Source organism: Notechis scutatus, chromosome 12, assembly GCF_049901735.1.
Source record: "Notechis scutatus isolate UNSWTSFEM ecotype Mainland chromosome 12, rNotScu1.2, whole genome shotgun sequence".
Taxonomy (NCBI): domain Eukaryota; kingdom Metazoa; phylum Chordata; class Lepidosauria; order Squamata; family Elapidae; genus Notechis; species Notechis scutatus.
In genome coordinates, this window is record NC_142020.1 from 16,223,742 (window position 1) to 16,247,424 (window position 23,683).

Here is a 23,683-nt window from a genome sequence, read left to right on the forward strand (position 1 = left end):
GCAGAGATCCCAGGGGAGAGGAGAGCCTTATATGAGGGGCGGGTGACTATGTCAACTTTAGGAGACCCGTGGACTTCCAATTCCCAGAATTCCCGAGCCAGCATGGATTCTGGGAGTTGAAATGCACAGGTCGTAAAATTGCGATAGTTGCCTACCCCTGGCCCCCCTTTTCCCCTGTTCAAGTCCTTGATCTTTGGGTGCAAATGGCAAACTCAAGACTAGAACAACAAACCACACCCCACAGCACAAAACCACACATCCAGCTCTTCCTTTTCCATCCTGCCAAATAAAACCAAGCTGACTTATCTTGCATATCAAATAAAAGAGCCCAACGCGTGTTCTTGGCAAGGCCTCATTAACCCCAATGGCACAAAAGGTAGCGACTTTAGTGATCCAGCTTTCTAGGGGGTGTTCAGGCACCCTCCACACACACAGAGCTGCTTGTTAATGAATCCAGATGTTGGACCAACTCACCAAGTCTTGTCAACTCTCTCCCCAGCCCCGGCCTGCCAAAGACACCAGTTGTGTTGCACAACTTGCCAAGTCCTTCTTTGACCACAATTTATTGAACTGGGCAGAGCTGGCAGGTTTCACACAGCCTGCTAAGCCAGAAGTAAACCTGGTTGGAAGTTCAGGGGTGTTGTGTGAACTCAGCCCGAAAGGTGGGCTGCTTACTTGGGCTGCTGCAGAAATCAAAGAAGATCAATTATATTTCGGTGTCCAGTGCTTGCTATTTTCTTCATAGTCAGTTTGCAGCCAGACATTCTCTCTGCCCTTCTCATCAACACATGTGAAACAATTCTCCCTCGTTTTCAAGCAATCACATCCTTCCAGGGAAGCCAAGACACTATCTTGTTCTAGACCTTTGACTACAATAACTTACACTGCTTACAAAGTGTCCCTTTTATTCCTAAGCCTCCCTGTAATTTACTAGGCTTACAAAGAGATGATTTACACCAGGTGTAGACGTGGCCTGTTGTAAAGAACCAAGCACCAGATGCTGGCTTGTCTGCAAAGGCAAATGTTCCTAATTATACTTTTTCCACTGCAGTGCAATTTAAATTCCTGCCCTTGGAACGGTGGCTCTGCTGGTGCCAAGGTCCTAGAGAAAGAAGCCACAGCAATGTTTGGAAAAGCAGAGTCGCTCCCACCACGCGGGAATGTCATTCTTGGTTTAGTGAATCCAGGATAGAAGATGGTCAGGAGAAGAGACTGAAAGAATGTGGAAATACATTGGGAACTATTGGAAGAAACCTGGTTCGACAGATGTGCAACATGACAATATCTGGAAAATGGTGGTAGTTGTGAGATGATGCTTAACAATAGTGGATTAAAAGTTTGAAAACCTAAGTAACGGTTGTATTTGCAAATGATCTGAGACTGCAGCATTTCACAAATAGATTGTGTGATGTGCTCTCGAAACATATTCTGGGTGTTATCAAGCTTGTCCAAAGTCTGAAGCCATGATGGCCACTTGGAAAACTCTGACACTGAACTTCCCCTCCTCTGCTTGTGTTTTGCATTTGGAACAGATTTCTGTTCAGGTGGGGAGGGAGAGTACAACTCCTTAGCACCAGAGCATGTTAACAACAACAACAACAACAATAACAATAATAAAATGAAATGCTAATGCTCTGATGGTCATTTGGAAAAATCCTTTCTTAGTGAGCACCTAGAAGCCAAGAGGAAGATACGTGGCAAATTTCAAGTTCGTAGGCGTTACGGTTCTGGAGATTTTGTGATGATGCGCGAGGGGCTCTCTATATCAGGCATTCATTCGCCAAATTCCTCCAAGCTCATTCATCTTCAGGAGCCTTAAAAGCAAAAAGGCAGGAAAGATTGATTTATTTATTTTTGTCATTTGCTTACAAGATAATAGGTATAAGTAAAAACAAAGTTATCAATACATGGATATATATAAGAAAAATAAAAAAATAAAAGAAACAATAGGACAGGGATGGTAGGCAGGTTGGTGCGCTTATGCATGCCAACATATTATCATGCTTAATAAAACCTTCCGCTTGTAACCAGAGAGAAAAAGGGGAAAAAAGGATCATCAGTGTTTGGAGTCACAGGTCACATGGGAAGGAAATGAAATGCCTACAGGTTTTGTGGGGAGAGAAAATCAGCTGGTGTCAAGGCGTGGGGGATTAATCAAAGGAAATCGCCCCTGGCTGAACCTGTTTTCCACTTGCGGCCGAGATCCTTTAAAGGTAAACTGTGGTTGGTTTGAAGGAAAACTGGCTTGCCCAGCCAAAAAAATGAAGACAGCTATGGACAGCTGCCAATTCATTACGCCGATGTGTTTCCTCTGGAAAGCTAAAGCAGAATTTTCTGCCATCCATGTTGGCTAGTCCAGTGTGAAACCTGGCCAGCCAGGAATGGCCAATTTCCTCCCTCTTTTCTCACCCTCTAGAAACAGACTGGATCAGGGGCGGTTTTACTCTCAGGCCCCTAAACAACTACATGTCAGAATAAAAGAAGTAGAATCCTGCAAATTTCATTTTGGCTGGATGTTTTCCAGATGTCCCTCCAGCGAGAAGAGCACCACTCCAGCTTGCGAGTTTGATGGAAGACGTGTGGTGCGGTGCCAGAACGAAACCAACCCATATTATGTGGGAACTGGAGGCTGCAGCTATGTTTGAGATGCTACTGGAAGGTCCTGCACATTCTTTGCTCCCACGCAGAAACATTTTAATTTTGCCACATTCCTTTTTCCTTACAGCCTAATGATGCTTACAGTGATTGGGAAATTAAAAAAAGGACTCTACAGGATGCAGTGTTGGTGGACTTCAACTCCCAGAATTCCCCAGCCAGCATGGCGAGTTGAAGTCCACCAATCTTAAAAGTTATCATGATTGAGAAATTATCCATCATTCATCTCTTATTCTCTCACTTTTTTTTCTTTCTTTCTCTCATTCTCTTTCTCTCAATTTCTTTCTCTCTTTTTCTCTCTCTCTCATTTCCCCTCCTCTCTCTCCCCTCCCTCACCTGGGCAACTTTAAGGTAGGTGGACTTCAACTCCCAGAATTCCACAGCCAGGCAAGGGGAATTCTGGGAGTTGAAGTCCACCCATCTTAAAGATGCCAAGATTGAGGAACTCTGGACTAGAAGCTTAATATCCGGAGTGGACCTGTCCAAAAAGGAATTTACGTCCCATCTTTCCTTAATGCACACACACTTTTGACCTCCCAGGTCCCTTCCATTCTGGGAGTTGAAGTCCTCCAAGTTTAAAGTTGCCAAGGTTGGAGACCCCTGTTCTAAAGGACAGCAGCGAGGCGGGGGCCTCCGCCCAGCTGAAACCGGCCGTCTCGATCCTCCCTTAGGAGCCCAGAGCAACGGCCTCTCCCGCAAGGCACCCATCCAGATGTGCAGCTGGCAAAGCCGGGCAGAGGAAGCAACTTCGCTGCTGCTGCTGCCGCCCTTGCAGGATCTCTTTTCCGAGAGAGGCTCCGGAGAAGTTGGCCTTCGACCAGCTTCTCCTGCGAAGCACACCTGGGCAGTCGGGGGGCCTTGTCACTCGCAGGGGCGCAGTTCCCGGGGAGGCTCAGCCACCCGTCCCCGTTTCCCGGCTCGTCGTGCCAGGAAGAAGACCAAACTGCCGTTGGGGGGGCGGCCCCCAAGCCCGCAGGGGGAGGGGAGGTTCGGGGGTCCTGCGCCCACCTTCTCCAAGGAGTTTCCGAGCATAGCCAGATTGGAGACAAGGCAAGAGGGACGGGGACAGCTTTCGTTTGCAGACGTTTCACGACCCAGCTAAGTAACACCCTCAGTCTACCTCTAGCATGGTGTTCCCTGGGTCATTGAAACGTCTGCAAGGAAACCCCCTAAGCTCAGAGAGCGCCCAAGACCCCCAGTCCTCCTCCTCCACTCTGAACCCCTCCCTCCCTCCTAGCACTGAGAATGCTACCAGGTTGGGTGACGAAACGTCTGCAAAGCCAACCCCCCCACGTGGAGAGCGCGCCCAGGACCCCTCGGTTCAACCCTGCGCTACGAAGCGTCTCCTTTTCAAGACTACATTTCCCGGCAGGCGGCGGGAGCGCAGCGCAAGGCACAGCTGGAAAGGCGGGGCGGGAGCACCTCCTCCCCTCCCCCCCGCCGTCTGCTACTCCGGCGGGGCGCGCGCTCCTCGGCAGCCTATTGTCTGGCCGGGGTCTCGCCTCCCGCGGGGCGCGCTGATTGGCTGGCCCGGCTTCCCTGCCCCCCTCCCCTCCCCAGCGGCAGGAGCCCCCCGCCCAGCTGCCGCCGCCGCCGCCGCTCCTTTTTCTGCTGCTCCCGCGACCGGGGCGCATCTGCGCTCCTCGCCCTGCTGGATGCGGAGGGCGCCGCCGCCGCCGCCGCCGCCTCTGCTGCTGCTGCATGGGGAAGCGCCGCCGCCCCCCGCCTGGCCGCCTCGCCCCCGCCCGCGCCCCTCGGCAAGATGATGAAGTTTCGCTTCCGCCGCCAGGGCCACGACCCCCAGCGGGAGAAGCTCAAGCAGGACATCTACGCCTTCAACAAGGTGGGTGGGGGGGGCGCCCCCACCCATCATCCCCGGCCCGGGCTCCCGTCCGCGCTCCCCGCTCCGGAGGGGCGCCGGTCCTCGGGCCCAGCATCTCCTGCCGGGCCGGGGAAGCGGAGGGAGTGGGGCGGGGGTCCCCGCGCCTCTGGGGGGCGCCTGGTTGAAGCGGGAGGGCGGGGTCCTTTCGGCTCGGGGTCTGTTTGAGGGGCCCTTGGGCTTGAATTGGGACGGGCGGGGGGCGGGATGCGCTCCAACTCGGGCAGCTTCGGGGAAATGGGGAGGGGGCGAGAGAAGGAGCCCGGCCTTTTCTTGGCTGTGGGAATCGCCCTGTTTGGCGCCAGCTGAACTAGCCCCCCCAAGAAGTCGAGTTGAATTCGGCGTCCCCAGGAAGGAAGGAAGGAAGGACGGGGGGGCGGAGAAGACCCCGAACTGCCCCCTTTGCATTGGCTTCTCCGCGCCCCCGCCCCATTATTTTTTTTGCCTCTGGGGCTGCCCCTCCCTCCTTGCAAGGTTGGGAGGGGGCGCTGAGAGAGGCGGGGTCTTTTCGGGGAGGGGGCGTTAAGAGGAAGGGAAAGGAGAGCCGGGCAGGCACCGGACCTGGAGGGTGGTGGGGGCGGCGGGACGGGGGGACACAGCCTCCCCCCGCCCAGCCCAGCCCAGGTTGGCTTTGTGTTCCTGGGTTAGCCCCCATCAAAAGAGCTCCGGAGCCCCTTCAGTGGGTGCGCGGTGTGTCGGCGTGTACCTGCCTTGTCCAATTCCCTCCCTTCCCACGCTCGCTCCCAGCAAAGGTGTCTCTCTCCCTTTTTTTTTCTTTTTTCCCGTCCGGGGAGGGGTTGCTGGAAGCTCCTTAATTTGTTTTTTAACACCTCCTCGGTGCTCCTCCGTATGCAACAACTTTTACCGGGGCTGTTATTCTCCGGCTCCCTCTCCCCAAACCTCAGCCTCCCTCTGGCTGTCTGGGCTGAGAAAGGAACAGACCCAGCATCCCCCCCCCCCCACGTCCCAGTCCCAGCCCCGCCCCCCTTTCGCAAACACACACGCGCGCACACACACACACACACACCGCACACTATTGCTGCTTCCCAAGCTGGCTGCTCTGGGGCTTCCCTGCTCTTTTCAGCCCGTTTGCTCCAGAGGGGGGAGGCTGGGTGTCCATTGTGAGGCTGTGGAGTTCTCCCCCACCCCTCGCCTCCCCTCCCCTTTCCTGGGCCATCTGCAACCCTCCTGCCCCCCCTTTGCAGCTCCTTCCCCCTCTGAGTGAATGGAAGCAATAAAAACTCTGCAAGTGTAGATCTGGGAAGGGCGGCCTTTGACAAGAATGAAGAGGGCTCTTCCGCTTCTGTCTTAAAACGTCCAGCGTGCTTCTTCGGGGATGTTTGGGCAGGGTGGGGAGATGCTTCTCTGCCCCCCAAATAGCTCCTTCCTCCTCCTCCTCCTCCTCTGAAGAGTTTTAAAGCATTTTTGGGGTTACAAGAAGGGCAAACCAATTGTTACTGGTGATGGACTTGGAAATGTTGGGGGGAAAAAATCAGACAGAGGAAAGCAGCTCCTGCTCACACCCACACACCCACTACCACAATAGTTTGGCCACTTTGTCCAGAATTTGCAGTATTTGGAGGGGAGAGGTGGGGGTGGAAAGCATCCCTCCCCTTTTGAACCCTGTTTGTAGCCTCTGTTTTGCAAAGGGTGTGTGTGTGTGTGCGCGTGCTCAAGAGCTGGACCAAACCTTGCTGGAGGTGTTTAGGAGAGAGCCCCTGGCCATTTAGCCTCCCCCTCCCCTGTTTGTGCTGGGCTTCAGAAATGCCTGGAAAGCACCAGGTTGGGGCTTGCTGATTTGGACAGAGTTAGCTCTGATTTTCAGGAGGCTAATAGCCCAGGATGGCACCTTCAGGAATCAGCCAGGATTCCTGGTTTGTTGCTTGAACAGCTCTTCTGGTTTAAAGAGAAAAGCCACGCTGTCTGGGCCAAGATGTCAGCTGGGGGGAGGACATTAGGTAATAAGCTGCTTGGCCTGGGTTTAAGCTTGCTAGCCAAAAAGATTTATTTTGATTGCTTGCAGTCCCCCCCCCCTTCTGGGAATAGTTGCGTCCTCTTTAGTCTTCCCTTTTTTCATCCTTTACTTTTGTGTTCTTTCTTGTCCTGCCGCTACATTCTGGCGGCCTCTTAAAACGAACTGTTCCAAGGTCTGTGTAGTTGGAGGGGAGAGTGGTGGAGGCGACAGGAGCTAACGAAATCCAAACTGTATCTTGGATACCTCGGCTGCTGTGTTTGCCCCAGACAAACAGCCTGCTTTGCTTTGGGTCAAATTCAGGGCCGACCAAAAATATGGGCTGCATTAAGCCCACATCTCCTTGGGAATGGCCGGCTGGTTTTCCTCCTCTCCAGCCCACCCCACTAATGTTGCTTGAGGAATACTGTGATTTAATCTCTCCTTTAGAAACCGAGTTAGCAATAAGCCTTGAAATGGCTTGCCTGCAGGGCAGGAAACTCAAAACTGATGTTTGTTGGTTACCCACCCATCTGGGATCTGATTCCCTCCTTCCTCCTGCTATTTTTTTTTCTCTTGGTGCAGAATGATACACCCTGTGGGTCAGAATCAACTCCAGACAGTTGTGCTTCCATGCAGCTGTGCCTTTTATTTCCAGGCATTTTAATCCTGTCCTTTTTCCTGGGGCTTTGTCTCCTTCCTTTCTCTCCCCCTGCTGGGAATCCTCACAACATCCTTGCAGGGTAGGCTGTGGTGGCAGCGGTTCCTCCAAGATCACCCATCCAGAGTTGCTTCAAACGGTGAACTGGGCAGCGTATAAATTTAATAATAAACAATGAATGGGCTTTGGGACTGAGGTGGGGTGGGAGCTGTGTCACTCGCCTGGAATGCATAATCGGGGAGGGGGGCAGGTTCCAGATATATTTGCACCCCAAGACACCCATGGACGATGCAGTCTCAAGGGAAGTTGGCGTGTTTGTCCCCTGCAGGGCCAAAAAATGATCCCACCTTGCAGCCCTTTCGGTGTTTGAGCCTCACCCCCCCATTTGCAAGGCCAGCCTCTTCCGGTGCCTCTGCCTGGCATGTTGCAACATGGGAGGGGTGGAAAAGGTTCCTGCCTTGCTCGGGATTTGAGTTCGGTGCTTGACAGCAGCACAGCCAGTACGGAGAATCGGGGAAGGGAGGGAGGAAGCGGCGTGATTGATCCCATTTCTCGGTATTTTGGTTTTGAACTTTGCCAAACAGCCTGTTGATCTTGGCCCGGCTTGCTCTGTGATCCCCTGGCGGCATGTGGGGCTTCGGCAAACACAGCAGGCAGATGTGGTGCCTCTTGGATGAGAGGATGGGCGACATGCCCAGGGTACCTGGAAGCACCTCCCTGGCTGGGTTCAGCAGCCCATGGTTCCTGGCTAAACGAGGACTGGGTGGTTTGGGGTTCAGCAGGTGACAGGGGAAAGCCAGGCGGCCTGAAGGCACAATAGGATGGCACTTGGGAGCAGCGTTTTCACTGCTATTCTGTGGAGCTGCGCCCAATATCACAACCTGTTTTACCACGGTGTTAAAGGGAACCGTGGCAGTTTGGTTGTGAAGTGATTCCGGTTTCCCCCAATTGACGGCTTGTTGGTGGCTAGGTGGGAAAGTCGCAAATGGCTGGCAGGTGACCTTTTTAGTCACTGCAACCCTCCTAACAACCTGCCATTGGCCAAGGGTCTGGGTTTGGATCAGGACGCTGCCAAGATGGAAGGTTGATTGTAAATTACTTTTTTCAGTCCTTTTGTAACTTCGAATGGTTGCTAAAGGTTTGTAAGTTAAGGATTCCTGGTTTTCTTTCTTTTTAAGTTGTATCTAAAAAGGTTAACTCACGGCAGCTGGGCCAAAACTTATTAAACTGAGATGTTTTGTTTACCCATCCAAGGAGCTTATTTGGTCAACATGAAATGTTGGTTAGGCAAAGCGTCAGAGAGTCATTGCAATGTACTAACTCTTGCCATGGCGACTGCAAGGGTTTCTCCCCCCAAAATCTTTTAGATCCTTTCGGCCTGGATGATGGAGTATTCTTTTACATACAGGCAGCAAATTGTATAGGCTGAGGTCGTTTCGGCTGTTGACCTGAGATTCGTTTATTTTGTGATGCCGGGACAGTTGACTAACCAGGTTCTCCCATCACGAGACGGTCCTGCTTGACTTTATCTGGAAGCCAACTGGCTTACCTTTAGCAAAGTTGGTTTTAAAGTGATGTTTGTCCCCTCCTTTGGTTGAAAATCCACACACAGACTTCTGGGGAATCAAGCCCCTAGTCCTCATGGTTGTAAAAAAAAAAAGAAAAAGAAGGAGAAGGAGGAGAAGGAGGAGGAGAAGAAGAAGAAGAAGAAGCAACGATATGCCTCCAGTTCCCTGTTTCTTTCCTCTCTGAACTCAAGTTGAAAACTGAGCAACTGGTGCCGAGCAGATGGCGAATGTGAGACGCCTTTTCTCCGCTCTGCCGTTCTGGTGTATCCATGGAGCTCATAGCAGAAGGGAGACGTCAGACTTTAATCGCTCTCTGTTCAGGAGACAATCCAAAGGTTTCTCCTGGTGGTAGGAACGGCTGCCAAGTGTGTGAGGCCTCGAGTAGGATTATTCGCAGGCAGGCTCCGTGGGAAGATCTGGGTGTAACTTTGGGAAGGGGGGTGGTGTTATTAACTTTAAGTCAGGGATGCCCACCGGAGGCATATAATAGAGTTTGGGACTCTGCCTGTTGGACGAGATGCTGGGGAAGAACCGTCTCTCTTTTCCTATTCTAGTTTTCTTTTTCAAAAAAAGGGGGGGGGAGTCTTTGGGGATGAATATTCCAGAATAAAAAGGTCCCTTTTTCTCCCCTCTCCATCTTTCAATGCTTTACATTGGGGTTTCCCAACCGTGGCGACTTTAACACGGATGCCCTTCCAACTCCCAGAGTCCCCCCAGCCAGGTGGAGCTGGGTGGGGGCATTCCAAATTCCCTCTTTGGAAAGCGGCAATGCAGCCCTGCGTGAAAGAGGCAGCCTATCTCCATCTGAGCTTTGGCAGAACCTGCTGAGGTTGCTCCTTCCTTCCTTCCTTCCTTCCTTCCTTCCTTCCTTCCTTCCTTCCTTCCTTCCTTCCTTCCTTCCTTCCTTCCTTCCTTCCTTCCTTCCTTCCTTCTTCGTGTTTTCAGACACAGGTCTTCCCATGCTGGCCCAGCAGAGCGACTGAAAATGCAGGTGTCTGTTTCGCGGGAGGCTCAGTGTGGGCAGCATGCCAGGTGGAGGGCAGGTGCATGGCAAGGAGGGGCAGAGCTCGGCGGCTCTCAGTTGTGGGGTGTGTGTGTTGTGTGTGTAGGCCAGAGGCTATCTTGAGTTCTGCAGTAGAGCACTTGGGAGCAAGAGGTCTCTTGGATGGTCGAGAAGGTCCCTCCGCACAAACACGATCCCTTCGTGGAGAGGATCATAGGAGAGTTTCGGATCTCCCCGTTTCTTGAGGACCAGATGTTTTCTCTCTCTGATGCTGGACTGGCTATGTGTCCCTTTCCAGATGTTGCTCCATTGCCACTCCCTGCCTTCCTTTCCGTTGGGGCTGTTGGGAATTGTAGAGCCAGAACATCTGGAGGCGTCCGATTCAGCCAAGGTGGCCTCTTTCTGGCCTTTTCCTACCGGCTGTGCAAGGGCTGAGGGGCAAAACTCTCTTGTTTTTTGGCAAGGGGGAAGGGATTTTGACTTGAGCAAGCTTGGCCGGAGGGGAGTCTAGCAGCCGGGGCAGTTTTTTTGATGGTTTGGAAATGGGAAGGGCTCCCGCAAGGCCGGTGAACCTGAATGTGTCCAAAACGTAGCCAGGAGGTCTTTTCTGAAATGAGTCAGCTGGAGGAAGGCAGGGCAGCTTCTCCTCCTGATCAGGTCAGCAAGGACGTCACTCTTCACCCGTCCTGGAGGTGGTGAAGGTCCTCCTAAGATCTGATCTGCAGGGCCATCATCTTCCCTGCTCATCACCAGGGCGGGATCTGGAAGAGAAATAGGCATCATCCGGGGTTGGCTCTTGACTCAACCCATGTTTGACGGTGATGCTCCCCAGGTGGGTGGTAGGCAGGCAGGCGTATGGCAATGAGCACGACTTCCCTCTCTGGCCTTCGCTGAGGCATTTGGTTGCCTCTTCGCTGAGACAGGATCCCGAGGCCCAAGAGAAGGGCGGAAGCCACGGAGACCCGCCTTGATGCTTCTCCTGGCCTGTTTCCTTGCCTTTCCCCCCTTTTCCATCCGCATTTCCTACAACTCCACTTCTGCCCCATCCTTGCAAGGACCGTCTCTCTCTCTCTCGCTCGTAGATTTTGCTTCAGGGTGCAGAGTCTGTTGCCACAATCTGGGTTGCAGGAAGCGTCTTGGCTGCCGACGGTCCTCTCCCCACCTTTGCAGGAAATGCAGTGCACCTTTTTCCATATTGCCAGATGATTGAATGTGCACTGCACTGTCTCTTCACGCTTCTCTTCTTCTGAAAAAGACCAGGTGGCAAGGAAGGAGAAAGAAAGCAGCCCTTTTGGCCGGCTTTGGTAGGTGTCCCTCAGTTAGGCTCCACGAGGATCACAGCGAGGCCCAAACTTGTCCATGAAATCGAATTCTTAATTCATTGCTTGGGATTCTCGGTTAGACCTTTTCCTCCAAAGTCTGGAACTAGGCCAGGCTGAGGTTTCTGGAGCCCTCTTGGTACTTCAAGGGCGGGTGTTGTGCATTGGAGGCTGACTATTAAGCCGTTCCTAGAAGGACTTGAGGAGGTTTTTCTGAGTGGTTCTTTAGGGAGGGAGGGAAAGGGAAGGGAGGGAGGGAGGAAGGGTAGGAGAGTGGGGGGGGGATGGCTGGATGGATAGAAGAAAGGAAGGAAGGAAGAAGAGGGAGGGAAGGAAGGTCTTCGAAAGGTGTGTACGGAAAAACTTTGGAGACTTTAGGGCAGACTTCTTCAGCTGGTGTCTCCTGTGACTCTGCATTTTTCATAAATCAATTCCATCAAGGGAAGATAATCTCGCCTCCCCCAGCTTGAATTCCTAAATGTTCCTGTTTCTTCTTTTAAACTTAGGGGCGGATCAAAACTGGTCCTGGTTCCAGATCATCATCATCTCCTCCTCCTCCTCCTCCCCCCTATGATCTGGGGAGGTTGGGGGCGCTTGACTTCAAGCCTGCCAGTGATGGGGAGGGGAGATTCCCAGTTCTGCTCCTCCTCCAGGGGGCTACACCGCCCCCCCCACAGCGCCAGGACGTTCTCCCAACTGTGTGTGTGTCTTTCTCATAGGGTCCCCCTTGCTCCCCCTCCCCGTGTCTTTACTGTGTGGCCTCCTGAGGTGGGGGGGAAAGGGGGCTGGGGCTGAGCAGGAAGTGGGACGCTTTTTGCTGGAGAGCCCTTTTGCAGAGCTGCCTCTCTTCCTCCCTGCCAACTATTCACTCGCACTGACCCTGCTGCGCCTGGGAGAAGCAAAGTTGGAATTGGCTGAAAAGATTCATTTGTGCGTCCACTCCTGCGGGGCTGGGCTGAATGGCTTCTCCAGGGAGCAGAAGGGAGGGAGACTGGACGTTGCTCTGGGCCAGCCCTCTATTAATCCGTCCTTTCTTTCGGAGTGGGCTCCGCTCCACCTGCCTTGCGTGGGCTGCCTTGGCTTCCTCGACTCATTAGCAGAGGGGTTGGTCAGGCTGAAAGACCACCAGCGTCTTTGGACCGGTTCAGAGGACATCGGACCGAGCCTGGCCCTGACACAACCCATTCCAGCTCAGCCTCCCTGACTTTTTAGCCAGCTGTGCAGAAATAAAAGAGACGCAGGGGTTTTTTCCAGGCCTGGCAAAGCTTCAGCAGTTGCATTTCTGTCTCTGTGACTCGATAGAAATAAAGATGGTAGGAATAAGTGAAACACAGCTTGGCCTTCTCGATGCCTTTGAGTCAGGAAAACAAAGCCCCTGGCAACTGGGAAGAGGAGGAATCCTCCTTCCAGAGTCCTTCTTCCTCTCTCCAAAATTGGTACTTGCTGCAAACGGTCTATAAATGGCTCTGGCCTGAGGCTCGTTGTCTGAAAGGGAGATATGGAAAGGGCAACAAGAAGAAAATCGCTGTATCTAAAGCAGGATTCTTCCACCCAAGTTGAGAAGAGCAACTCTCTGGTGCTCTTGAATTACAGCTGCAGGTTCAGATGGTGGGGAATTAAGCAGCCAAAGTTTAAGCAGCCTCCCTGGAACCTAGGGCTGAGAGCTGGCGAGAGGTTCCTCCTGCATGGAAGACAAGGCACGCTGCAGCTGAGGGCGTTCTTTCAGGGTCTGCAAGCCAGTCGCCATGTTTGTCCTGCAGCCAGCTCTCTTGACGTTGAGTGGCAGCTGGCCTGGATAGTTGGAGGACAGGGGTGGTCTTTGGCTAAGATGGGGAAGAAGGAAGGGGATTGGAGGGCACAGATTGGGGGCTTCATGACAGCCCCTTTCTCTCTGGGGCTCAACTGGCATGCCCTTGATAACACTTGATACATTCTTGAGACTCAACAACTGGAAACCTGCTTGGAGCTAAGCAACATGGCTTCCTGGGCTTGTGTGATCCTGTAGCTGAGATCTCTTTGACCCGGAATGAAGTTTTGGGGGTGACTGATCTGAGAACGAACCAGCTGGGACCAAGTTTGAGAAGCTTCTGCATTTCCTGGGGTTGCCAATCTTGGAAATCATGCCCATCCACCTGCTTCTGCATTGATGACCCTCCAACGCAACTCTTTCTTCTCTTTCTTCTTCCAGATGGTGGAGCATGGCTTCCCCAACCAGCCCAGCTCCTTGGCCTTTGACCCCAAGCTGCGCATTATGGCCATCGGAACCAAATCGGGAGCAGTCAAAATGTATCCTTCCTGGGCATGGAGTTCTAGCAGAAGGTGAAGAGGAAGGACCCTGTGAAGCCTGCAGCAGGGTTTGGACCCCCCATGGGGGTGGGGAAAGGGCCCCCCTGTCCTTGTAGGGGGGCGGGGATGTGGGTTGGTTCTTGCTGTGTGAGGGGACTCTGTGCGTTGGCGTCTGCAGTGGGTCTCCTGGGAGTGACGTGTTCCAGGCTGGAGCTGCCCAATTTGAGAGTCTCCAAAGATGTTGGCATTACAACTTCTAACGTGATGGGGAATTAAGGTGCGCAATTAAGGACCGCTGATTGGTTAGAAAATGGGAGCTCCCAGTGGAGGTTTGGGGATAATGGCCCCAATAAAAGTACACGTAATCCTTGATTTACAACCACAACAACGAAACCAAAATTCTTCTCGCTAAGCGACACATTTATGAACTTTGCCCTGTTTTATGACCTTCCTCACCATTTTAAGTGAGTCACTGCAGTCGTTAAATTAGTTACCTGGTTGTTAAGTGAACCTGGCTTCCCTGTTGACTTTGCTTGTCAGCAAAAGGGGATCGTGTGACCCCAAGGGGACCCTGCAAACCGTCATAAATATGAACCAGTTGTCAAGGCGCCCGAATTTGGATCACGTGAACCGTGAATGGATGCTGCAACAGTTATAAGTGTCATAAGTCACTTTTTCAGTGATGTTTTCATTTTGGTCACTGATTGAGCTAATCTAAGTCAAGAGTTTGTGGTGTTGGGTCCTTTTTGTGAATTAGTACAGCAGAATTTTGCCACGACTTCTGGCTGTTCTCGCGCTCGTATTGCTAGCCGCCCTGCCCTCCAGCTTCCCCTGCCCCAAAATGCAGGGCGTTTTGGGAAGGAAGCTGCTGTGTTTCCAATCGGCGAGGGAAGATTCGAGAGATTCAAGTAATGAAGGTCCAGGGCCTCCCTTTTCGTGGGCTCCTCCTGTGTCCCGGAGAGGCAGCAGTTGGGAAGTTTTCCCTGGACCCACAATCCACCGCTGTTGCTGCGTTGGGGCTGGCGGTCCTTGTGCGTGCGTGTGTGTGTGTGTGTGTGTGTGGTGGAAGAGGGGCATTTGAAGAACCATTCCGAATCTCCGCGGCTTCCATGGCCTATTTTCAGGCTGCAGCCTTGGCATGCCTGCCTGGCGATGCCGCGTCTCCATGGAGTTGGCAGCCTCCGAGTACACACTACGCGGGAGACGGCCGTTCTCTCCGGCCTTGCCTTCTCCTCCTGGTCTTCTCTTCCAGGTTGCTCCTCTTTGATCTTCCCTCTCCTCCCCCCCTTTTCCCAGGGGCCGGGGGCATCTGTACGCTCGGAGCAGTGGCCAGCCAGTGGGAACACCCTGCTCCTTCCCACATTTTTGTCCATTATGAAGTCCTTTTCCCCCTCGCTGAGATAGGAAAGTCTTAGACTGGATGTTAAAAAATCAGCATTGAAGATAGCAGCTGGAGGGTGGGAATTGGACAGCCTTCCCACTGTGTTGAGTTTTAAATAAACAGCATAAAGAGCCCAGTTGGGATTTCTCCGGAGTCATGGCTGGGTAACCCCTGTTTCTTGAATAAGCCAGCATGGGCTGGCTCCGTAGATTGGGATGTCTGCTTACAAGGAGTTTGCAGTCTGGACTAAGATAAGACCAGGGCAGAAATGTTTAAGGTGGGGGTGGTGGAACCCGAATCACATCAGCAACTGGAATTTGTTGGTGGCCGGGGGAATTTTAAATCCCAACGCCGTTGCATGGATATATTTGAGGGTTGCATCTTGTTCTGCCCCACATCAAGGGTTAGAGTGTTTCCCCCCCAGTTGCTTTTTGTATTTTTCATGCTTCCACACACCCCTTGTTAGCCTGACAAAAATTTTTCAACCTAGACTAAATGTTAAAGGCAACTTTTGAAGCAATCTATCACTAAGTGTGGTATCTTAGGATTCTGGTGAATGTATTTTATTTTTTTCTTTATGTACACTGAGAGCTTATGCACCAAAGACAAATCCCTTGCGTGTCCAATCACACGTGGCCAATGAAGAAACCTATTCTATTCTATCCCATTCACAGGAGGGCTTTGCTTTGGGGGCTCAGAGGCTGCAGCCAATGTCTTGGAGGCGTGAATGTCTCTTCGATCTGGAAGAGAGGGAGAGTTTGCTGTTTCCCTGCTTGACTTTTAAAACCTTGTTCTGCTCTGGGAACGCTGAGGTTGGTGTTTGCAAGTAAAAGCACCGGCATCTTTGCCCAACAACTGAGCTTTTTTTTTTTCCTCCCCCTGTTGCGTTTGGAGATTAAAGTTGGCGTTTGGGGCATCTAAGTTGGGCTAGTTTTTCCCGGTCCTTCTGCCATCGGCCTCTTCTTCTTTGCAGCCTTTCCGTCCAGCTTGGCAAGACAATGGAGGAAGTGGCCAAAGAACAGAGGATCCAGTCCCTTTTTGGGTGTGGAGGGGGGCAGAATCTCAGCAGGGCTGGTTGGAAACAGCTAAAAACGGGCCCTTTTGGTCCAGCGGTGTCTGCTTGGGATCTTTCTCCCTGTGGCCCTTTGGCAAAGGGGGGGAATACTGGAGTCACATCCACCCCTCCAGAAAATGGGGTGCCAAACCATGCCAAGATGGGCTCCTGGCACCCTTGGCAAAGGCAAATGCACCCGGTTCGGTGGTAGTGCAGTGAACTAAAGTGCCAAGGCTTTTGCGAGGGCTTTTTGAGACAGATGAAGGTGGGCAGGAGAGGCAGAAGGAATCGGAGTTGGTGACAATCCTCCCTTGGGCTCTGTGCCCTCTGGCCCTCCAGGGCTTCCCTTGGGGCAGGAGGGGCAGGGGGCATTGTGCTTTCTGCACTGACCAGCCCAGCCCTCCTCCCCATCATTTTCTCTCCCCCTCCCACAATGGCAGACTGGGCAGGGTTGGTGCCAGTTCTCCCAACACAGCCGCCCCCTCCTCTCTTCCTCCTCTTCCTCCTCCTGGGGGGAATTGGAGAGGAGGGGGCTGGATCCGCAGGGGCCTGGGCTGCTTCTCCACATTTGAATGGCTGAATGAATTCCGGGGTCACTTCCCAAGAAACTGGGGCAGAAAACCACGTGGCAGTTGGGCTTCCCCTTCGAACGGCAGCCTGGGCTTTGTGTCCCTTTGTCTGCCCATTCCTGCTGCCCTCCTCCGGGGGCGGGGGCAGGAGGGGGAAAGGGGGTGGCTTGGTCCTGCTTCCTCCGTCTCCTCCGAAGGGCCCCTTCCTCATTTTGGGGAGGAGGGGGGCGGAAATACCCCGTTATGGGAACGGCCAGAGTTCGCATTGAGGTCTTGCAACCAGCTCCCCTAAAAGGCAGATGGGTCGGTTCTGGAAGGCTTCAGAAGCTTCTAGATTATTTCAAGGGAGGGGGGAGTAACACCGAGCCCCCCCCCATGAGGATCCAGACTTGTTTCTGGCTCTACTGGGGGAACTTCTTCTTCTCCCCAAGTGGCAAAACCGAATTCCTGCCCAATCCATACGGCCCTGGCGGAAACAGGGGGACAGTCTCTAGCGTCTGCAACGCCCTGTCTTTGCCCACCAGGACACCCCAGGCAGTTCAGGGGGGGGGGCTGGGGGCGTTTCTTAAAAGTTGGGGGAGGCTCAGGGGTGCCGTTGCCTTTGGCTGCTTCTCGGGGCCAGTCGCGGGTGCGGTTCCCCTTCCTGGCTTGGCTGGCCGCTGCTGAACTGGGGCGTGGGCTGTTTTCTCCGTTGATGCAAAGATCTTTCTGTCCCGGGGAAGCTGCGAGGCTGGCTTGGTGCATCCGACCTCTGGCAGACCTCAGGTCTACCCTGGGGATGGTTTAAGGGGGCTGCCAGGGCCCCAGCCTTCCCGTCCCTGGTCTTTGCCTTCTCCAGGCAAGGGGGCCCCAAATGACTCATGCACAAGAGGCCAGAGATGTGGCTCTCCGGGAGACGCGGCTGGTGTGTTTGGGTCACACCCGGGATCTCCCCTTCAGCCGTCTTTCCTCCTCCTCCTCCTCCTCCTCCTGCCAGCCCTTAATTGGCAGGAGGCTCCTGGGAGGAGAATATTTGCAGCTTGAAATGAGGGGTCCTTGGTGCCCTCTGAGCTTGCTGGTTTTTTGCAGACGTTTCATTGCCAAACTAGGTAACTTCATCAGTGCTGGCAAGGAGTGGGTTTTGTTCTCCGTTTGTATCAAGGACCTGTATAGAGCACAGGTCAAAAAAAGGGCTGTGAAAATATCTACAGACCCCTCACATCCTGGACAAAAACTGTTTCAACTTCTTCCCTCAAAACGACGCGCACATAACTACACATAAGGACAGTTTTTCCCCAAACGCCATCACTCTGCCAAACAAATAATTCCCTCAACACAGTCCAACTATTTACAAAGTCTGCACTCCTATTACTATTCATCTCCTCATCACTCCTCATCGCCCATCCCCTCCCACTTGTGACTGTAGGACTGTAATTTTGTCGCTTGTATCCTTACGATCTATATGGACTGTTTCCTAGTATGATTTGATTGCTTATTGTACCCTATGACTATCATTAAGTGTTGTGCCTGATGATTCTTGACTCTTGATGAAATGTCTTTTATGTACACTGAGAGCATTTGCATCAAGACAAATTCCTTGTGTGTCCAATCACACTTGGCCAATAAAAGAATTCTCTTCTTTTCTCTTCTCTTCTCTTCTCTTCTCTTCTCTTCTCTTCTCTTCTCTCCTCTCCTCTCCTCTCCTCTCCTCTCCTCTCCTCTCCTCTTCCCTATCCCTATCCCTATCCCTATCCCTATCCCTATCCCTTCTTCCCTATCCCTATCCCAGAGAGGCTTGCCCTGTCAGTGGGGCGGGTGGTGGTCTTAGAAGTTGTTTGGAGGGTTCCTTGCTTGCCCGCTTTGCCAGGGAGGCCCGGGTGAGCCAGTCTCATGGATCCCCTTTGCAGGGTTTAAGAACTTGCAGCCTCGAACAGCCTCGGGTCCGTTTCTGCCTCCTCGGTTTGAGCAGATGGTGTTTATTCTTAGAGCTCGTCTGAAGCCTCCCTGCTCGTCTGAGAATAGTTCTCAGCAAAGAGCTTCTTTGCCCCGCTTGGCGAAGGGGGGAAGGGCTGGTTGGCTTTCCAGCCAGAGCTGCTGCTTGTGACGGTGCCGGGGCCCTGTTTGGCAAGGGCATTGGGGGCTTCCTGGTGGAGGCTGGTGAGCCCCAAAGGTTTTGCCTGGTGGCGTTTTGGGGGCCAACCTAACCTCCAAAGCACCAGAAGGCAAGACGGGAAACAACGGATGGAGAAGCAGCCTGGAATTCAGGAGAAACGTCCGAACACTTGAGACAATGAATCGGTGGAACGACTGGCCTCCAGAAGTTGTGGAAGAGATTGGACAGCATTTGTCTTGAAATCTCTGAGTTTCCTGCCTGAGCAGGGGGCTGGACTAGAGGACCTCCAAGGTCCCTTCCAGCTCCATTCTGATTGATTGAAATGAAGGGTAATTGTAGGTGAACTCGGTGGGAGGTGCTGAATCTGTACTTCATCTTCCCAGCAGTGGAGAAGGGTCTCCTCTAAAAAGGGAGAAGAATTCGACCTCCTTTGACTGTTGCGGGGGGAGGGATCTTCTGCAAAATGGCTCGGCCTCCCCCTCTGGCAAGCACAACCGGGGGGCTGTGGAAGCTGCCCTTTGGTGCTCCCCACCAAGCGGCTGTGGTGCAAGAAGGAAAAGGGACCGGTGTGTGTGTGTGTGGGGGGAAGCTTGGAAGGAGACGGACCAGGAGGGCTTTTCCCTCAGGCCTTCCTCCCCCAGCAGCTCCTCCCTGGGGAAGTGGGCTCCTGTTGCAATGGGCCAGGCAGAAAGGGAAGGAAGGAAGGGAGCACTCCTGGGTTCTGCAGAAGCCCCTGGGCCTGGCACTGCTTCGGAGGCTCTGAAGTCATGGAGAAGAGAAGGGGGGGGGCTTGTCCAGAGCCCGTGGTGTGAGGGTGCAGCTGGGGCTGCGGCTCAGGCGTCCCCAACAAGCCACTACCGGGCCGTGGGCTGTTGGGAACGGAGCCACAGAAGCGGCAGATAAGCATGTGCATGCAGCTCCAATTGCACGAGCAGGGGGGATGTGTGCCCACCACTTGTGCAAGTGGAGTTGTGCCCACGCGTTCACCTGCGACTCATGGGGATCCAGGCCCTCCCCTCCCCCCCCCGCCAGTCCACAAAGCCGGAAAGGTTGGGGATCTTCCGTGGTTGAAAGAGGGGACTATCCAGGATCTTGGAAGCAGAGAAACCCAAGCGAAGCCATGCCCTTCGGCTTCCCGTTTCCCCGGGGCCCAGTTGGAGGGTGCCAATGCCCCATCCGAGCCCCCCCCCCCGATTCTGAATTCCTTCTGGAGCACCCAACCCAAGAGGGATCCTGCTGCCCCCCCAGCTGCTCTGAAGTTCTCCCTCTCTCTTCTCAGCTGGCTGTGATTTCACTCCATGCGTCTCTCTCCAAAGTTTGTGGTGTAGGATTTGCTCCTTTTTCAGAGGAAGGGTCTCTCGCTTCTGGTGTTACCCACCCCCACTCACCCCAAATTCACCTGCAGGGAGAACCCTTGGCCCACCCTTTGCCATTCAGCGTGGAGCTTTGCTTCCCAACAGTTTATTTATTTTATTTTTGTCAATCGCTTACAAGATAATAGGTATAAAAACATAGTTATGAATACATGAAATGGATACATGTAAGACAAAATAAAAGAAACAATAGGACAGGGACGGTAGGCGCGTTGGTGCGCTTGTGCAGGCCCCCTACAGACCTCTTAGGAAAGGGGTGAGGTCCATAGTAGACAGTCTATGGTTAAAGTTTTTGGGGTTTGGGGAAGAAGCCACAGAGTCAGGTAATTCCAGACATTGACCACTCTGTGGCTGAAGTCGTATTTGGTGCGGTTAACCTTGAGTTTGTATCGATTGTGTCCTCTTGTATTGAGTCAACCGTTTAACCTTCCCCTTGGAGAATATGGTTGGTCCAAGATGCACCCCTCCAACCCCAAAAGTTGATCGTTTCCCCCCCCCCGGGTTTTCCCCATAGCTCGGTTGTGGCTTGGATTGTGTGCACCACCACAACCAAAGCCAAGCATGCCCCCTCTCTTCACCCCCTTTCTTTGAAAAGTAGGTCACGCATCAGCGTGGTAAACAAAGCCCAGCCCCGTAGTTTGTGCCTGGGGGAGGAGGCTGCAGAGGGAAGCGAGGGGGAGGGCCCCCCCATGTGTGCCGAAATCAGATTCCTTTTAAGCCAGCAGTAAGCCGAGAAGTCGACCTTAAGGAAAAACCTCCCTTCTTCTGCGATGGGCTCCAGTTCTTAGATAAATAAAGCCAGCTGGGTCTGTTTGCGCCATCAGTTTCTTCGAATAGTTTTTGCTGGCTTATATAGATATATTTGTTTTAAGCAGAAATGGTTTGGGCTTTGCAAGGCAGAGAGGCGTGCTGGGTGAAAATCAAATGACCTCTTTTTTATTTTCCTCCTCCTCTTCTTGGCAGCTTCATTCAAAGATGAAGCGATGGTGTCATTTCCTCCCTTCGTGTAAACACTGCACGTTTTGGAGAATCCCCAGCCAGGCCAGAAAAGATGCTGAGTCTCTCTCTTTTTTTTATTAAGGAAAAAAAATATGTGGCGCTTGGAAGGCTTTCCAACCTGTAGAATTGCAGTCGAAACACAGGCGCCTTGTGGGCGTGCATGACCTAGTTTGAAGAGCTTGTGCAAAGCCAGGGGCGTCCAACCTTATCAGCTTTTAAGGCTTGTGAACTTCAAAGAGAATCTGACAACCCCCCCCCCCCACCCAGAAGAAAATATGTTTCTGTTTCTGTTCTCGAGAAAACCTCCACGCTCAGGAGTAGGCTACCCTGCATACCTTTCAGTGCCCTAAAAACAACTCTTAGTGCTTGTTGTGGTTCACTGGAAGCCTGTGCAGATGGTAGCGGAATTGGACAGTGGGGAAGAACAGGGACCAGTCAGGGGGTCTAGGGAGGACGGACGAGGGTCCTGCATCCGATGCAGGGATGGGGCCAGGACCATCTGGGAGTGGGGTGCTGCCTCTGGAGCCTCCAGAGTCTGGAAGCAGCGAGGCAGAGGAGCAAGGGGAGCCTGGTCCCAGTGCGCCTGTGCGCAGAGCTGCTAGAAGGCGAGAGCAGCTGAGACAAAAGAGGCGACTCGGGAGTAAGGCTGGGAGGGGATTGGCCCTCCCCTAAGGGATAAAGGACAGGCAAAGGCAGAGAAACCTTTGCAGAAAGCAAAGTCGTTCGTTTGGTTCCATTCGTTTGGTTTTTTTTCTAGTTCACTTCTGCTATTGGCAGCACTTCACAGGAAAGAAAGGTGGGTGCTTATCTCGAGGGACTGTTTGAGATTCATTGCCGGCTGGGAATGAAAATAATTCCCAGTGTAGCAATAAAACAAGACTTGTTTTTAAAATAAGCTTGTGCGTAATTACGGTCTTGGAAGCCTTGGTCATAACTGTGCTCGTGCGTTGCACCCACCGGCTCTCATCAAAGCTTCCCGCTGTCCACGGCTGGAGATGTTCAGCTTGGGAGGTTTCTCACGACTGCAGAGATGGTGCCGGCTGGGTCGAAGTGCTTCCTTTTCCCTTGGCGAGACTCTTCCTTGACTCTGGGCCTCCTTCAGCTACGGTGCTCCTGGGGTGGAGTTCACGGGGCTGCACAAAGAGACGGCAACTGTCACTCAGATGCACTTCCTACCTGGACAGGTAAAAAAATTAAATTTAATTAAAGACTTGGGTTTTGCTTGGTGGGTTAGGTTGCAGTGACCCTTGAGGGCCTTGTGTGTGTGGCTGCTTAGACTGAGCCTCCGAATCAGAGTTCAGAAAGTGGGTGTAATCGTGTTAGCAGCTGTTTGAATTATTTAATGTGTTAATTTATTCATTTATTCAATTTCCGCAGCTGCCCAACCTAACTAAGTGACTCTGGGAGGCTTACAACTGTAAAATTATAAGACAATTTGAAACATTAAAACAATAAACACCCGGGAAATAAATAAATGGTAATAGAGGTGCTGCAAGGTTGGATTTAGTAACCTGGGAGATGGGTGAGTTCTAGTCCTGTTTTTGGGCCAGCCCAGCCCACCTCACAGGGTGGTTGTTATGGGGGGAAAAGAGGAGGAATAGCTGGATATATTTGTCACCTTGAGTTATTTGTAAAAATAATAAAGGCAGGATAGGAATCAGTGGTGAGGCTTGGCAGTGCCCTTGAGAATGCCTTCAAAGCCCCCCTTCCAACTCCTGCAGGGCCTCCTGCTTTCCCTTCTGGATGACAACACGCTGCACCTGTGGGACATCTACCAGAAAGACGGCTACTCCCACCTGGAGGAGACGAGGAGCTTCATCCTCCCCGGACGGCCAGGGTTCGACAACGCTAAGTACTCATGGCTTCTGCCCCCCCTCCCCCTTCCTTCCTTCCTGGTTGGGGGTGCCAGGGACCCTCAGCAAAAGGGCGAGGGAGTATTCAGCCTCCAACCCCCTCCCTCCAACCCCCTCCTACCCGCTTTCCGGTCCCTTCTTGGCTCTCTGCAGGAGAGGGAGGGAAGTCCAGCTGGATGGACAAGGCAGAGCCCCAAAGGAGGCTGTGGGGGATCTAGGGGGCAAAAGGTTCTTTCTGCTCCAAATTTTGCAAGGGGGGAGGGGAAAGCGCGGTTGAGGGTGGGGCTGCAGGAAGGAGAGGAGATGCTACCCTGATCTTCCACCACTTTGTGCCCGGGCATTGCTGGCACAATGACACACCTGGGTGAGGGGATGTGTTGAGGGGGGCAGCTTTTCCTTGCAGATCACCTTTGGGGTGCTGGTTCCCCATCTGTGCAACGAGGATCTAGCAGTTTCACTGGGTTTTGTTGGGGTGAGAATGTCCACTCGGGTGGGGGTAGGTGCCACAATCTGGGACGAGCGTTTGCAGAATGGGCTCTTCTGGGTTCTGTTTGGAAGGACCAAGTTGCCAGAAGGAGCCTCGATCGATCTTTCCATGCAGCTCATGCTGTAGGGAAGGGCCAGAGACACCACAGAATCCATCAATGGCGCACCCTCAGCTGCAAAGCTGCCCAACTGTCCCGAAATCACTTTCCCAAATGATTCTGGAAACGGCTGGCCAGAGGATCCAGCTGCCACGACCGTCCTGGTTACAAGAGGGTCCTCTTTCTTCCGCACAGTTCTCCTCCCAGCATCACCCGGGTGACGGTGATCCTCCTGGGCTCCACCTGCAGCATGGCGTACCTTGGCACAGAAGGGGGTGGCATCTACTTCCTGGGGCTTCCTGGTCTAACGGTGCTGGAGGACAACACCCTGTACCAAGACGAAGTCCTGCAGAGGTGAGCGGCTCTGAAGAAAGCCAGGGCTTGAGGTCCACCTGGGCGGGGAGATGGGCAGGCAGGAGAACATGATCAGTGGGTGAAGACATGAGATGCTAGAAC

At 53.0% G+C, this 23,683-nt stretch overlaps 1 protein-coding gene across 1 annotated transcript in view; it reads left to right on the forward strand.

The window, feature by feature from the left end:
• The first annotated feature begins 4,231 nt into the window (after positions 1–4,231).
• Positions 4,232–23,683, forward strand: part of LLGL1 (LLGL scribble cell polarity complex component 1) — a 34,138-nt gene continuing 14,686 nt past the window's right edge. Inside the window, 6 exon segments of the mRNA XM_087942296.1 lie at positions 4,232–4,395; positions 4,398–4,498; positions 13,225–13,322; positions 21,893–21,974; positions 22,512–22,642; positions 23,423–23,581. Of these exon segments, the coding sequence (XP_087798422.1) occupies positions 4,311–4,395; positions 4,398–4,498; positions 13,225–13,322; positions 21,893–21,974; positions 22,512–22,642; positions 23,423–23,581 (656 nt within the window). The 5' untranslated portion in view covers positions 4,232–4,310.